This window comes from Perna viridis, chromosome 3, assembly GCF_037379345.1.
Source record: "Perna viridis isolate PV_CMFRI_1.1 ecotype Kerala chromosome 3, ASM3737934v1, whole genome shotgun sequence".
NCBI lineage: Eukaryota > Metazoa > Mollusca > Bivalvia > Mytilida > Mytilidae > Perna > Perna viridis.
Window position 1 is genome coordinate 20,134,182 of NC_142447.1, and position 12,021 is coordinate 20,146,202.

General features: G+C 32.1%; 1 protein-coding gene across 11 annotated transcripts in view; it reads right to left on the reverse strand.

The window, feature by feature from the left end:
- The window catches only part of LOC148621371 (leucine zipper putative tumor suppressor 2 homolog), a 59,464-nt gene that overhangs the window by 22,430 nt on the left and 25,013 nt on the right, over positions 1 to 12,021 (reverse strand). For 9 of the 11 annotated variants that reach the window (XM_088575619.1, XM_088575621.1, XM_088575617.1 and 6 more), the window contains one exon: positions 2,279 to 2,886. In XM_088575619.1, coding sequence (XP_088431745.1) covers positions 2,279 to 2,872 — 594 coding nt within the window. In that variant the 5' untranslated portion in view covers positions 2,873 to 2,886. Of the gene's footprint in view, positions 1 to 2,278; positions 2,887 to 7,595; positions 7,872 to 8,941; positions 9,115 to 12,021 lie in introns of those variants that run through there. The other 2 variants (XM_088575627.1, XM_088575628.1) reach the window with 2 other exon arrangements.

The following is a 12,021-nucleotide window of genomic DNA, read 5'->3' on the forward strand; positions in this document are numbered from 1 at the left end:
AGAAACTATACATAAAGATATGAAATTTCTCACAAGAAACCTTAGTTAACACACAATAACATTAGGTCATAGAATTCTGGGTGTAGAATTTCTCCCATATTCTCGGCAACAGACATTTAGCTGAACACCTAGCAAGTCCTTATTATTACCTTTGAAGTACAATATCAACAGTATAATTTGGATAAAATGTTGATTTTATGGACTTAGAATGGTAAATTGTTCACTTTAATGTGTGATCTATCTTACTGTGAGGTTTGCTCTGGATTATTGAAGTCTGGAGATAAAATAACACTATAAAAACTTGATAATACTTCACACAACAATCAGCTACTGTTTATAATAGTCGGGGATTTCAATGCTGCAGGATTTTAATTCCGGTTTTAATGGCCATTTTAATGGTTTTTGCAATTTTAATCACTGAATGCAAGTGTAACAATAATTGGATTTTCTGGTTTTCTTTGTTTGACATGTACTATCAAATGGCTTAAGTTGAATGGGACGTTGTTTTTACACCTTTTAAAATATGCATTTTTGGACCAAGAGGAAGTTTGGAAAGGCAAGTTTTGACAACAGGCTTTGATAGTGATAGAAATCAGGATGACTTGCTATCAAAACAAATATCAGTACCTGGATGACTTGATTTTTTCATGAAATATGAAATACAAAATCAGGGGCAGATTTAGAAACTTTGAGAAGGTTAGGGGTAGTGTTAGGATTTCTATTTCCTGTTACCCGGGGCACGTGAAATTTTGGTCAAGGAAAGTTAGATACTTAGTTACACTTTCCCGTGGCTAGTTGAAAATTTCATATGCTGTAAGGATTTGTTTTGTTAGGAAAACAGTCATTGACTGTGGGAAACAGAAAAGGGGATTCCAGGTTAATTTTTGCTTATTCTTACCCAAATTTTGCTGAAAATAAAAAAAAAATTCCTGATAAAAAAGGGGGTCAACCTGGATATAGCACTGATAGTAGAGAACAATTAGTCTTCTACTTATTACTGTGAATATATGTAACTCTGCTCTAAAAATTGAAAATTTAAATTGAAAGCCAACCTGTTTCTGAAGATTTTAAATGACATTATGAAAAGCAGATAGGACAGAAAGGGGACATTGTTAAAACTCAAGCCAAATATGTTCTTTTTGAGTCCTTCCCCATCCTGTGTAAGACAAGATAACATTATTCCTTCACTTTGGTGGACATATAAATTAAGATCATAAAAAGTCACTCAACTTCACTTGATTTATAAAGAAATTTCCTGCAAATACCATATAAAACCCAATACAACCACATATGTAAACATTTTTATCTGCATCAGACCCTGGGTAGCCGCTGTAGATAACTTTATATTTGAGGATGTCATGCAGTATCTTACAAATGAACTCTTGATGATAACATTCCACAACATAAGGGCAGCTGTTAACCAATATCCTCAAAGCTCGAACAGAAATATGACCTCCATACCTGTTTCTGCCATAATCAAGCTCATGAGGAGATAATGTGTTTCTATGTGTGTTCTCATTTGTAAAATAAGTGGTACAGCATGACTGAATAGCTAATTCAGACATGGACAAGTCTTATTGAATGAAATGGTTACAATTAGCCAAATACATGTACTAAAGTGGACCCCTATATGTCTAATGGCAAACCTAAGTTATCCAGAATCTAGAACACTCTGACATATTCTGTTGTCTAAATACTTTCATTGTTTATAAACAAATGTAAACCAAACTTATGGCTTATCGGGGCATTAATTTTTGTCAGGTTGACTGTTCGCATAAATCTTTTTACATCTTAGATAAGTCAGTCAAATCCACATAAATGAGAAGGAAGACACACATCTGTCATTTTTATAACAGTTTCTGTATGACATAACCCCGTCAATGAGCTCAGTCTCATCACCATCTATGCATGGGGTAATGATTCTTTGTGGGGTACTAATTTTTATGAATTTCCTGGTTTGGTCAAACAAAAAAATTCATTCTAAAACATACTGTTACTATTGTATTGGCAAATAAAATCCATAGAACTAAATTCTATAAACCTAACATTGTAACCGAAAAAGTAATTAAATCCAATATAAAAGGCAAATGTTTATACAGAGCCACTGTGGAAGGCATGCATCCCATTTTTAGAAAAAAAAAAAAAACTAAGTTGTTGTGTTTAACTGGATCAATGTTCCTTTAATATACACAGGGATACTGAGTTCCAATACCACAACTCACCCACTACTAGAAAATTTCTCCAGCCATCCCAAGAAGATACCATGTAAATATCTTACCTTAGGTAACATGCCACTAACAGGAGCCAGTTTAGGGGGACCTTTATCTTGGTCTTCATAAATTGTTGGTCCACCTCTTCTCAATTTATTGTCCAATAAATCACTACTACTACAATTTCTTGGCCTTCCAGAATAGTTTCCAGACATGCTCAATTTTAATCCGTTAGGTGACCAAGTTTTCCGTCTGGACTGGTGATGATGCTGATAGTGGTGTGGATGCTGTAACGTGTAATTTCCATAATTGTGATTCCTATCGTGCTCGTATGCCATAGGATACGATCGCTGACTATAGTCTGACATCACTGACGAAACACTAGAAGTTCTGATTGGAGGTTCTGGAGGAATTTTGGACCCAGCTCTATGTGGAGGTAACTGTATATGGGCATAATCCTCGTCTTCATTTTGAGAACACATTTTCTGTGGCGTAATGTATCCACTGAATTCCTGTGAACTTCTCACTGGTGTTATATACCCATTTAGTTCTTGAGAATTGAAGGAAAAGTTTGATATTGGAGAATACAAGTTTTGAAAATGTGGTGAAAATTCATCGTCTGAATAAAATACTTCTGACACTGAATTAGTCCTGCTCGCCATTTTTCACTTCATATCTGAAAGTAGCAAAACAGAACTAATGAAATCAAAATGTTTGTGCTAAAATAAAATGCAAAATTACATCATCTAAAAGAACTGAAAGTATCTTTAATTTGATTAAAACTTTGTAACTCATCTAAACATTACCTTGCTAATGTACCTTAAAAATTTGTTTCCATCATTTTATGCAGAATTCTCACGTAAACAAAAAATTCCCTCCAACAGCTATTAATAACTTTTAAGAAACATCAATAATATAATTCCAATGCATTTGAAATCTAATGCTACAAGCTTAATGCTCCCAAAATACAACTGATGGAAAAATCCTCCTATCAACAGCATACTGATACAGAAACAAAATCATCAATCTATATACCCATCCATCAAACTCAAAGGCCAAGATCAGCAACCAAAAGGGAAAAGAAGAATAGAAACCAGAACATCAATAATTAGTAATAAGCTTATCTACTTGCACTCCACTATAAACACTTTGAAGTAGATCTATGAAGGAAAACTTCCAAGAAGATACACAGATAACAGGCAAGCCAGGTCTGTGTATTGATAGGTGATTACCTCCCCTGGGGCAAAATCCATCATGTACATTTTGTACATCTGTCAAACCTTCTGTCATTGCTGTATGAAATAATTTGTACCTCACACTTCATTTAGACATGTTACTTGTTGGTGATATGAATTCATATAGCATTGTCTGTCTAAAGGTTAAAGTTCATTAATTTCCAAGGGCATACTTGAAATCTTTCTTTAAAAGGTGTGTTTGATACTTTTAGTGTTTATAGCAAATGAGTGATTGCAAAAACCTTTACTTCTATTTTCTTCATTATTATAGAGATTTGAAATGGGAGTTACGAGGCACATTCTTTAGTGATTCATTTCAAATGGATCATAAAAATGAATTGTCTATCCAGGGTACACTAAAATTATACATGATTTTACATCTTAGCCAACAAAAGAGCAGAAATTCATTAAATCTGAAGTAAACATATGATAAATAAAAGATAGGAAATAAAAAAACAGAATTATCTTTCAAGCAAATACAATCATGTCTGAAAAAAAAATTATTTTTTCCTTGCTCCAGTCTCACTATTGAAAAATCAAACAAATGCCAATACACAAACTGTATTGTATTGTTCCTATAATCTAAGACCAGTGGTTACCTTTACAAATCAATTTAATAACAGACAAAAATTTAACTTCCTCAATTACAATTGTGAACAAATTGACAAAAGTTGATGAATAATTTATAATCTATAGACATTTTAACACCTTTAAACATGAAATCCACACACCAATATGCTGTCAAGAGAATGTCTAAGCTCATTCCAAAAATGGTAAGAAATAGAGCTTTTAAGTAACAAATGAAATGCATGGTTTTTCAAGAAAGGTATTGACATCTGCCAGCAAGGGGAAACTGGATTTGACTCTGGTGCCATTCCCCCCACACCCCAAAAATAAATGCACAGACATTACACACGACATTCAGTAATATCAAGTTCGAAGCAATTTTGAAAAGTATAAACCATTATGTCCTGGAGGGGGGGGCTAAAAATACAGTTTCATTTCATCCCTACCATTAATTACAAAATCTCACAAAAACCCTCACTATGAGAACATTTCACTAGCTCATAGATACAATTGCTCCAGGCTCATGTAAAATTACGCAAGTTCAAAGAAACATATATTACAATTTTGACAAGTCCAATACGAAGCAGTGCCAAAATATATACACCAGATGGCCAAGACACAAAGACTCTCTGATGAGGTAATCATCATCATAAAATTAGAATCAATTACATCAATAAAAGTCTGAGGAGTATGTTTCTAATTACTGCATTACAAAGCTGACTACATGTATGATGTAACTGGGTACCTGTATAAGTTTAAAGGGTTCAGGTGTTAACAATGCAATTGCTTGTAAATACTGATAAAACTTGATGAAGTGGGTTTAATTTGATCTTGTTAATGATACATAACAAATAAATTTGTGCTTTCAACTTTCACATTAATTCGGAAGTTAATGTGAGCCTCAACAACCAATTGATGAAACTCAAAATTAATCATGCTTTAAGCTAAAAACTGTTTCAAGTTTTATTCCATGGAAATAAATAATATGAGCCAAATAGAAAGTACAAGCATCATGACTAACAGACAGACAGACAGGCACACTGACAAAAACTATATGTCTCCTAAAATGGACAAATCTAGATACTATCAATTAAAACAGCTGTTCAATCTTAAATTATGGCTTTTGATATAAAATTTGTAAACAAGAAAGTATGAAAACGATATCCCTTGCACATCTGAGAGTTTTTTTTTTAAATCACTATCAAGAAATCTTCTCTATACATAAGGTGAGTCACATGCATATGAATGCATGACAATAGTTTATGGTTTATATCTAAAATATAATAAAGTAGATATTGCCTGATTTGTAAGGTATGATGATACACCAAATATAAAATTAGAATCAAATCACCACCAGGTTTCACAAAAGGCCTGTTCTCTCTCCTATTTTCAATGGATGTCAAATTTGCATAAGTAACCCATGCCTCAGTATAGGTATACATACACATCATACATCCATCAAAAGAAAATATTTTTATAGAGAAATCTATACCAAATTGTTAGTTTACATTACTTATAATTCCCAACATGCAATATTCAATTTACAGGGAGTTACCGAAATTAAAAGAAAATAAAACCATGTAATACTATCGCTAAAATTATACTTGTGAATTTTTAAAGTATGCTTTTAATACTGTGTAAACCCAACAACCTTACTTCAAAACCTATTCATACAGATTGATACCAACACATCTAAATACAGGCTGTGATGTCAACAGGGACATACTATTGTAAGATAGGGTGGCTATTCAAAGATTATAAGTACAGTACAACCACTAAATGCTCTGTTTAGTTTATGCAGGTGTTTATTTTTGACAGATACAGAATGCTATGAAAATGACAGACAGGGCAATCAGAAGGTGTCTGGTTAGGACAGGTTTCAGATTTATTCAGGGATCAGTTTATACAGCTTTCACTATGTTTCAGATTTATACCAAGTTTTAGTTTAGAGTCTGGTCTCACTGTGTTTCCAAATTATTCCGGGTTCAGTTTAGACTGGTTTCACTGTATAGCACTTGATGGAGCAATAAAAAACAGAAATTAAAACTTTAAAACTTAGCCTGTGATTGTGTAAGGAAATATATCATAAATTCTCAAGGGACATAACTCCTTACAAAATGACACATTTTTTCATAACATGACAAAGGGGACATAACTCCTTAAAACTTTGGAAATACATACTTTTTTTTATAAATTTATCTTTAATTTGACCTGATAAGGCACAATACCACACCAATTAAGAATCAAGCAGAATCAATGATTGGTATATGCAATATTTCATAAGACTTCATTGACATCATTAAATAACATGCCATCAATTTTTTCATGTATATAATAATATTGCTATTATATTATTGGAATTATTTTAATTATATGTATATACTTTTCAACATTTGACCTCTGCCTGATATTTATGGAATTTCAGTAGAAATTTGGGAAGCCCAATATCATTAATTAAAATTACTTCTTTCATGTATATCACCAAATTTTCAACATTCAACCTCTGCCTGATTTTTATGTAATGAAGTTCTTGAACAAGAAACATAAACAATGTATTAAAACAATGGCATTGATGGTACAGGAAAATAATCAAATTATGAAAGAATGGAACAATATATGAACAACCCATCAATAAACTGGATGGAAATATCCACATAATGGCCAAAACTTCGGCACTCCTCTGACTTTGTTTATTTATATGGCTGACAGCTTGTCTATGGAGAAACATAAAATTCTGACAAGAAGATGAGCAAGGGCAGGAATTCTGCCAGAAATTCTGACTTCATGTAGAGAAAAATAATAGAATTTACCAATCAATATACAACCAAATACCACAAATCAATGCATATAACAATACTGGAAAATCAAATTTGATTATGAACAACATGGCATGGGAGAAATGAAAACAGTAATTAGATGGATCTTGGCTGAAATCATATTGATCTTAATTTCTAGATTTATGTACCATACAGAAAAATCTAGTACTTGTAGTTATATGATGTAACATTCCATTGCACAATTAGGAAGTGAAATGTCAAGGTCTTAGAACTTTTCAAAAGTATTTCAGATCAGAGAACATATTTTGAAGAAGAAGTAACTCATCCTCAATTTTTTTTCCTTGTTTTAGACTTTCATCTTTATAGTGGTTTGGGAAATAACACACTTAGCCATCTCTTACATCATAGCCTCTTCACTTAATAGAAGGAAATCATCTCTAGCTTGCAATAGTATATTTGCACACCATGTTTTTTCTAAGCTTCCTGATTTTTGTTTTATTAACAGAAGATATAGTACAGACAAAAAATTGTTTCTCTTACAGGTAAACAATTCATAATTTTCAAAATCACTATTTTTTTTTTTTTTTTTTTTTTTGAGAACTTTGAAAGCAAAGGAAAACTGATGATTCTTTTTCTGCTTCTGACAGTGATAGCACTATTTCTGAATATTTTAATTATATTTAATTTATTCAATCCAGATTTATAAAATGGGGGGGGAGAGTACAATCAAGAAATCCATAAGAGATTGGGCTCCAGACTAAGATATGCTCATTTTTACAATTTTCATATAAAAGAGGGATACCAACCTCTGGAATCCTCCCCTGGATCTTCCACAACAATCTTACTAGTTTATAAGCACTGAAATTTAAGCCCATTAAAGAGGGAATCTGAAAAAAAATCACTTAGATTTCTCAAACTGAATTTTGTCTTTTCTTTCAAGGAGCATTTGATATTATATCATGAAATGATTTAAGAGCGAATATCATCAAATAATTGTATTCTTTTGAAGTTTTCACAACATAAAACACTACTTGAGACACTTTGCCTGGTGTCCATGGTTCACCACAGGAAACCAAAACTACCAAACATTTGCATAAGGAAAAAACAGTTAGTGTTATTTAATCATTTTGTATCAAAAGAATCTATGACATAAACAATTAAACATGATAAATAATTTCATTAGGTAATAAAAATACTATTGCCTATCAATTACACTGTCACCAAAAAGTTAAAATTACCTCAACCAATTTATGAATCATTAATGTGATCATTGCATGGGAAAGTTCAAGCTTAATTTGGTGTACATAAGTCAAATTACATTTATAGCACATGAACAGCTGATCACAGCTCTTTTATAGATATGTAAGTTATACATTTATTTATGTTTGTGACACTGCAATTTTCTATCTTTCTCCCAGCTAAGCAATTATGGGCTTAACTCAACTTTGCTAGAAGTGTCTATTCACTATACCAAATATTACCTCTTTCCTCTTATCTGAATTTGAAATCTATGTGCAACCTAGCAGGAGTTCTAGAAAAGCAGAGGATGCTTACCCTACCATTGCACCTGGTCCAGACTCCCAATTTGGTGGAGACTCTCGGAAGCTTATTAAATAATTATTCTGAAGTTTCTGAGAGATCCTAGTTAATTTGTTTAATTAACAGTGTTTTGTCCTCTGATCATGAATATCCTGTTCTTCATTCTAATAATTGTCACCTTGCTCTTACTTATCCATACAATAATAAAAATATGTTGACTCATTTGCCATCTTAATCTGCCACAGACAGCAAGCCCAAACCCCATAGTAGAATGTTATTTTTTCAAATCATAAAAATTTATACCCAAGAAAAAAATCAAAGTTTCAAAGTACATGAAATTAGAAATTAATTTGTGTCAACACTAAAACAACCTGATTTACCAAAACTTAGATCAACAAACAGAAAACTGTACTTTTAATGTAATCCAACTGCATTAAAACATTCGTTATACAATAAAAGAAGAAACTTCGACATTATACCATGAATCATACCATTCAATGTTCCCTTATTTATTAGATAGACTCAGTAAGTTAAACATGAATATATAGTTTAAATTTCAGAAGTGAAAAAATACAATGAATTAATTGATTTTTCTGCTAAAGCTACCACTTACCATCACAGAATATAGTATTTAAATTAATAAATCCAAAACCTGCATAAAATTTACGGCAAATTTAGAAACTTGATGCATTATGTCACCACTTTACTCAACGATCTGACAAAGTCACAAAGAAGCTAGCGTTAAAGTGAGATCATTATCCGTCATGTCAAAAGACTAAGAACACAAAGACATATAGAGACCTAAGATGGCTGAGATAATACGGTCCGGATCCCCAACTTCCTTCATACAAAAGAAAACAAAAGCCTTGGGGTCACATCTAATCGGGGACTGAAACATGCACAATATTGATTCAAAAAGATTTTCTTCAAGTCCTGCATTTATTATAATTACTTCTTATGATCATAAAGTTTGGTATTAAATGATTTAAACCACTATAAAATCTTAGCTTTTCCCTCAAGCTGGTTGTAATTTGAAGAAATAAGAGACATTCTAAATGCAATTGGTAATGATTATTGATAGAAGTCAACAAAGAAAATTGACATTTGTGGACTAATCAGAAAGGGAGTCTAGAATTAAGCCACAGACTCATTATAAAGCAGTAACCCAAAGGCTATTAACAACCACTGACATCATTTTTTGCTATATATAAAACTGTGACAACTCCCAACTTCTTGTTGTATTTTTTACTTAAAACATTCTCTAATTTCACAAGCCAAAGTAAATGTTATATCTTGTATGGAACTATACCAAATAAATTCACTGCTTTTAAGTTGCAAAAAATACTCATCATATTGATTCTGTTTGCTTTTTAACACTATACCCTAAAAATGTGTTACAATTAAATATGTCCATTGGAGAGAGTCTGGGAAAATTTGCATTTTTAAAAAAATTATCTGACTTCCTGCATAAAAACCTCCCTCTCTGTATCCCATCCTTAAGATTCTTGTCCTTGAACATAGATTGATAATGATTGTGGGTTCAAATATACTCCCTTTAAACCACACCCCTCACTGAGCATCTGTACTATTGTTGTAATTATACCATGTTAAGGGAAAAGACTGTGAACATAATACTGTACAACTAGTATAAAAAAACAAACAGGTAAAAAGCCTATAAAGATTGTTGTATTGGGCTACCATCATTTGTTTGTAGGTATATGAACAATTCAATTAGTTCCATTTTCCTGTTTGCCTTCTATTGAACATTCCGAACTGCTCTTTGAACCCCGTTCTACCTATTATTTCAATTTACTCAGTGGAAATAACAAGGAACTTTACAAATGAAGCTAACATGAAATTCCAATCAAGTTTCCAGTTAATAGAAATTGGATCCACGAAAAAAAAAATTACAAGAAAATTGGCATCCATGCACTTGAAATCTATAGAAAACAAGGGCTACATGCAAATTTGAAGCATACATATCCTGGAGAAATTGATGAAATGTAATAATTTCTGAAAGCTATAGCCTCTCCTGACTTCTGAGTGTAGGTTTTTGTTGATCCCATGGGAAATATGCATAAAAGAGAAAGGAATCAATAAAGTAGCATTGTATTTTGAGAACTGAGTAGGAAAGATAAACATATTAGCCTTGAAACAGCTAGAAGGAACGTTATCAAAAAATAAAACTGGCTCCTCCTCATAATGTAACAATTAAAAGGTTATCATTTAGAACATCTTATCTACAAAGATACATGCAGTGCTGCTAAACAATGAACCATGAGAAGCATCATTGCCAATGAGACTTAAAATTAACTTTCAAAGGGTACAGAAGATTATCTTTGGTTCTGAGTATACACATCACATGACAGAAGACATCAGACATTATAGAAACCTGCATCATCTGAGATTGATTTGATACATGTAATAAACAGCTGAGCAAAAGCATATAACATAACCTCAATAACCAGTCCCTTTTTTTTTGCATTAAAATGGATAACTCTGAAAAAAACAATAACTTGTATAGATGGTACTAGACTTATCCAGTAGATATATTTTATAGATTGCACTACACTTATCCACTGGATAACTTGTATAAATTGGACTGGACTTATCCAGTGGATCACTTGAATAGATTGCAATATACTTATCCAATGGATAACTTGTATATAGATAGCACTATACTTATCAAGTGGATAACTTGTATAGAATGAACTAGACTTATCCAGTGGATAACTTGTATAAAGATAGCACTATACTTATACAGTGTGTAACTTGTATGGATTGAAATAGACTTCTCCAATGGATAACTTGTTTAGATAGCACTAGACTTATCCACTGGATAACTTCTTTTAACATTAAAGGCTAGAAGGAACAGAAGTGTACAGAACCCCACACTTTAAATGCTATATATTTGTATTCAAACCTTTCTACAAAAGTTCAAAGCAGATTTTAATAGGAGGTGATATACAAGTCTTTTTACATGTACATGTACTAATAAATATATTCAATACACAAACTGAATAATTGCAAGAAGAACTTTTATAAAAAAAAAATGATACAATAAATTGCCAAAATATGACTAATATCGATGCATCAATATTTTTCTTCCACATTTTAGGCTGATCTTGAGTCATGCTATCTGTAATAGCTGATAATATTACCCTTTTTCTCATCATCAGGGAATTAATTCCAGTCATGAAACGTAGGCCAGGAAATTCCCTTCTCAGCTGTCACAACTTTTTATGATCTAATTTGCAATCAAATTTGTATAAATGTGATGAAATAGAGAAATATCAATTATTAAGCAGTTGTTTTGTTGTTAAGTGGTGAAAGTCAGTCAGAATTCAATTTTCTATAATTTTTCTAAGAGTGTTATAATGGATATACTAGGTCTCTCAGTGACATACATTATGGAAACAAAAACTGGATGATCTTTCTTGTGTAGATCTTTCTTTCGCATTGATCTGTCAAATTTCCAAAAGGAAAGTAGTATTTTTAGTACCTGTCTACTTCCACTTCACTGTTCTTTCTTAGAAGCCATTAAAGGACAGCTTGTCTCAAAATAAGCTAGGTAGTGTGATATTAAACTTTAACTAAATTCCCACTCAATATTACTCCACAAGTCCATATATGACTTATTGACCTCATTAAAAGTCCATTAAAAAGACTATACACAGATACTAAGGTACAGTC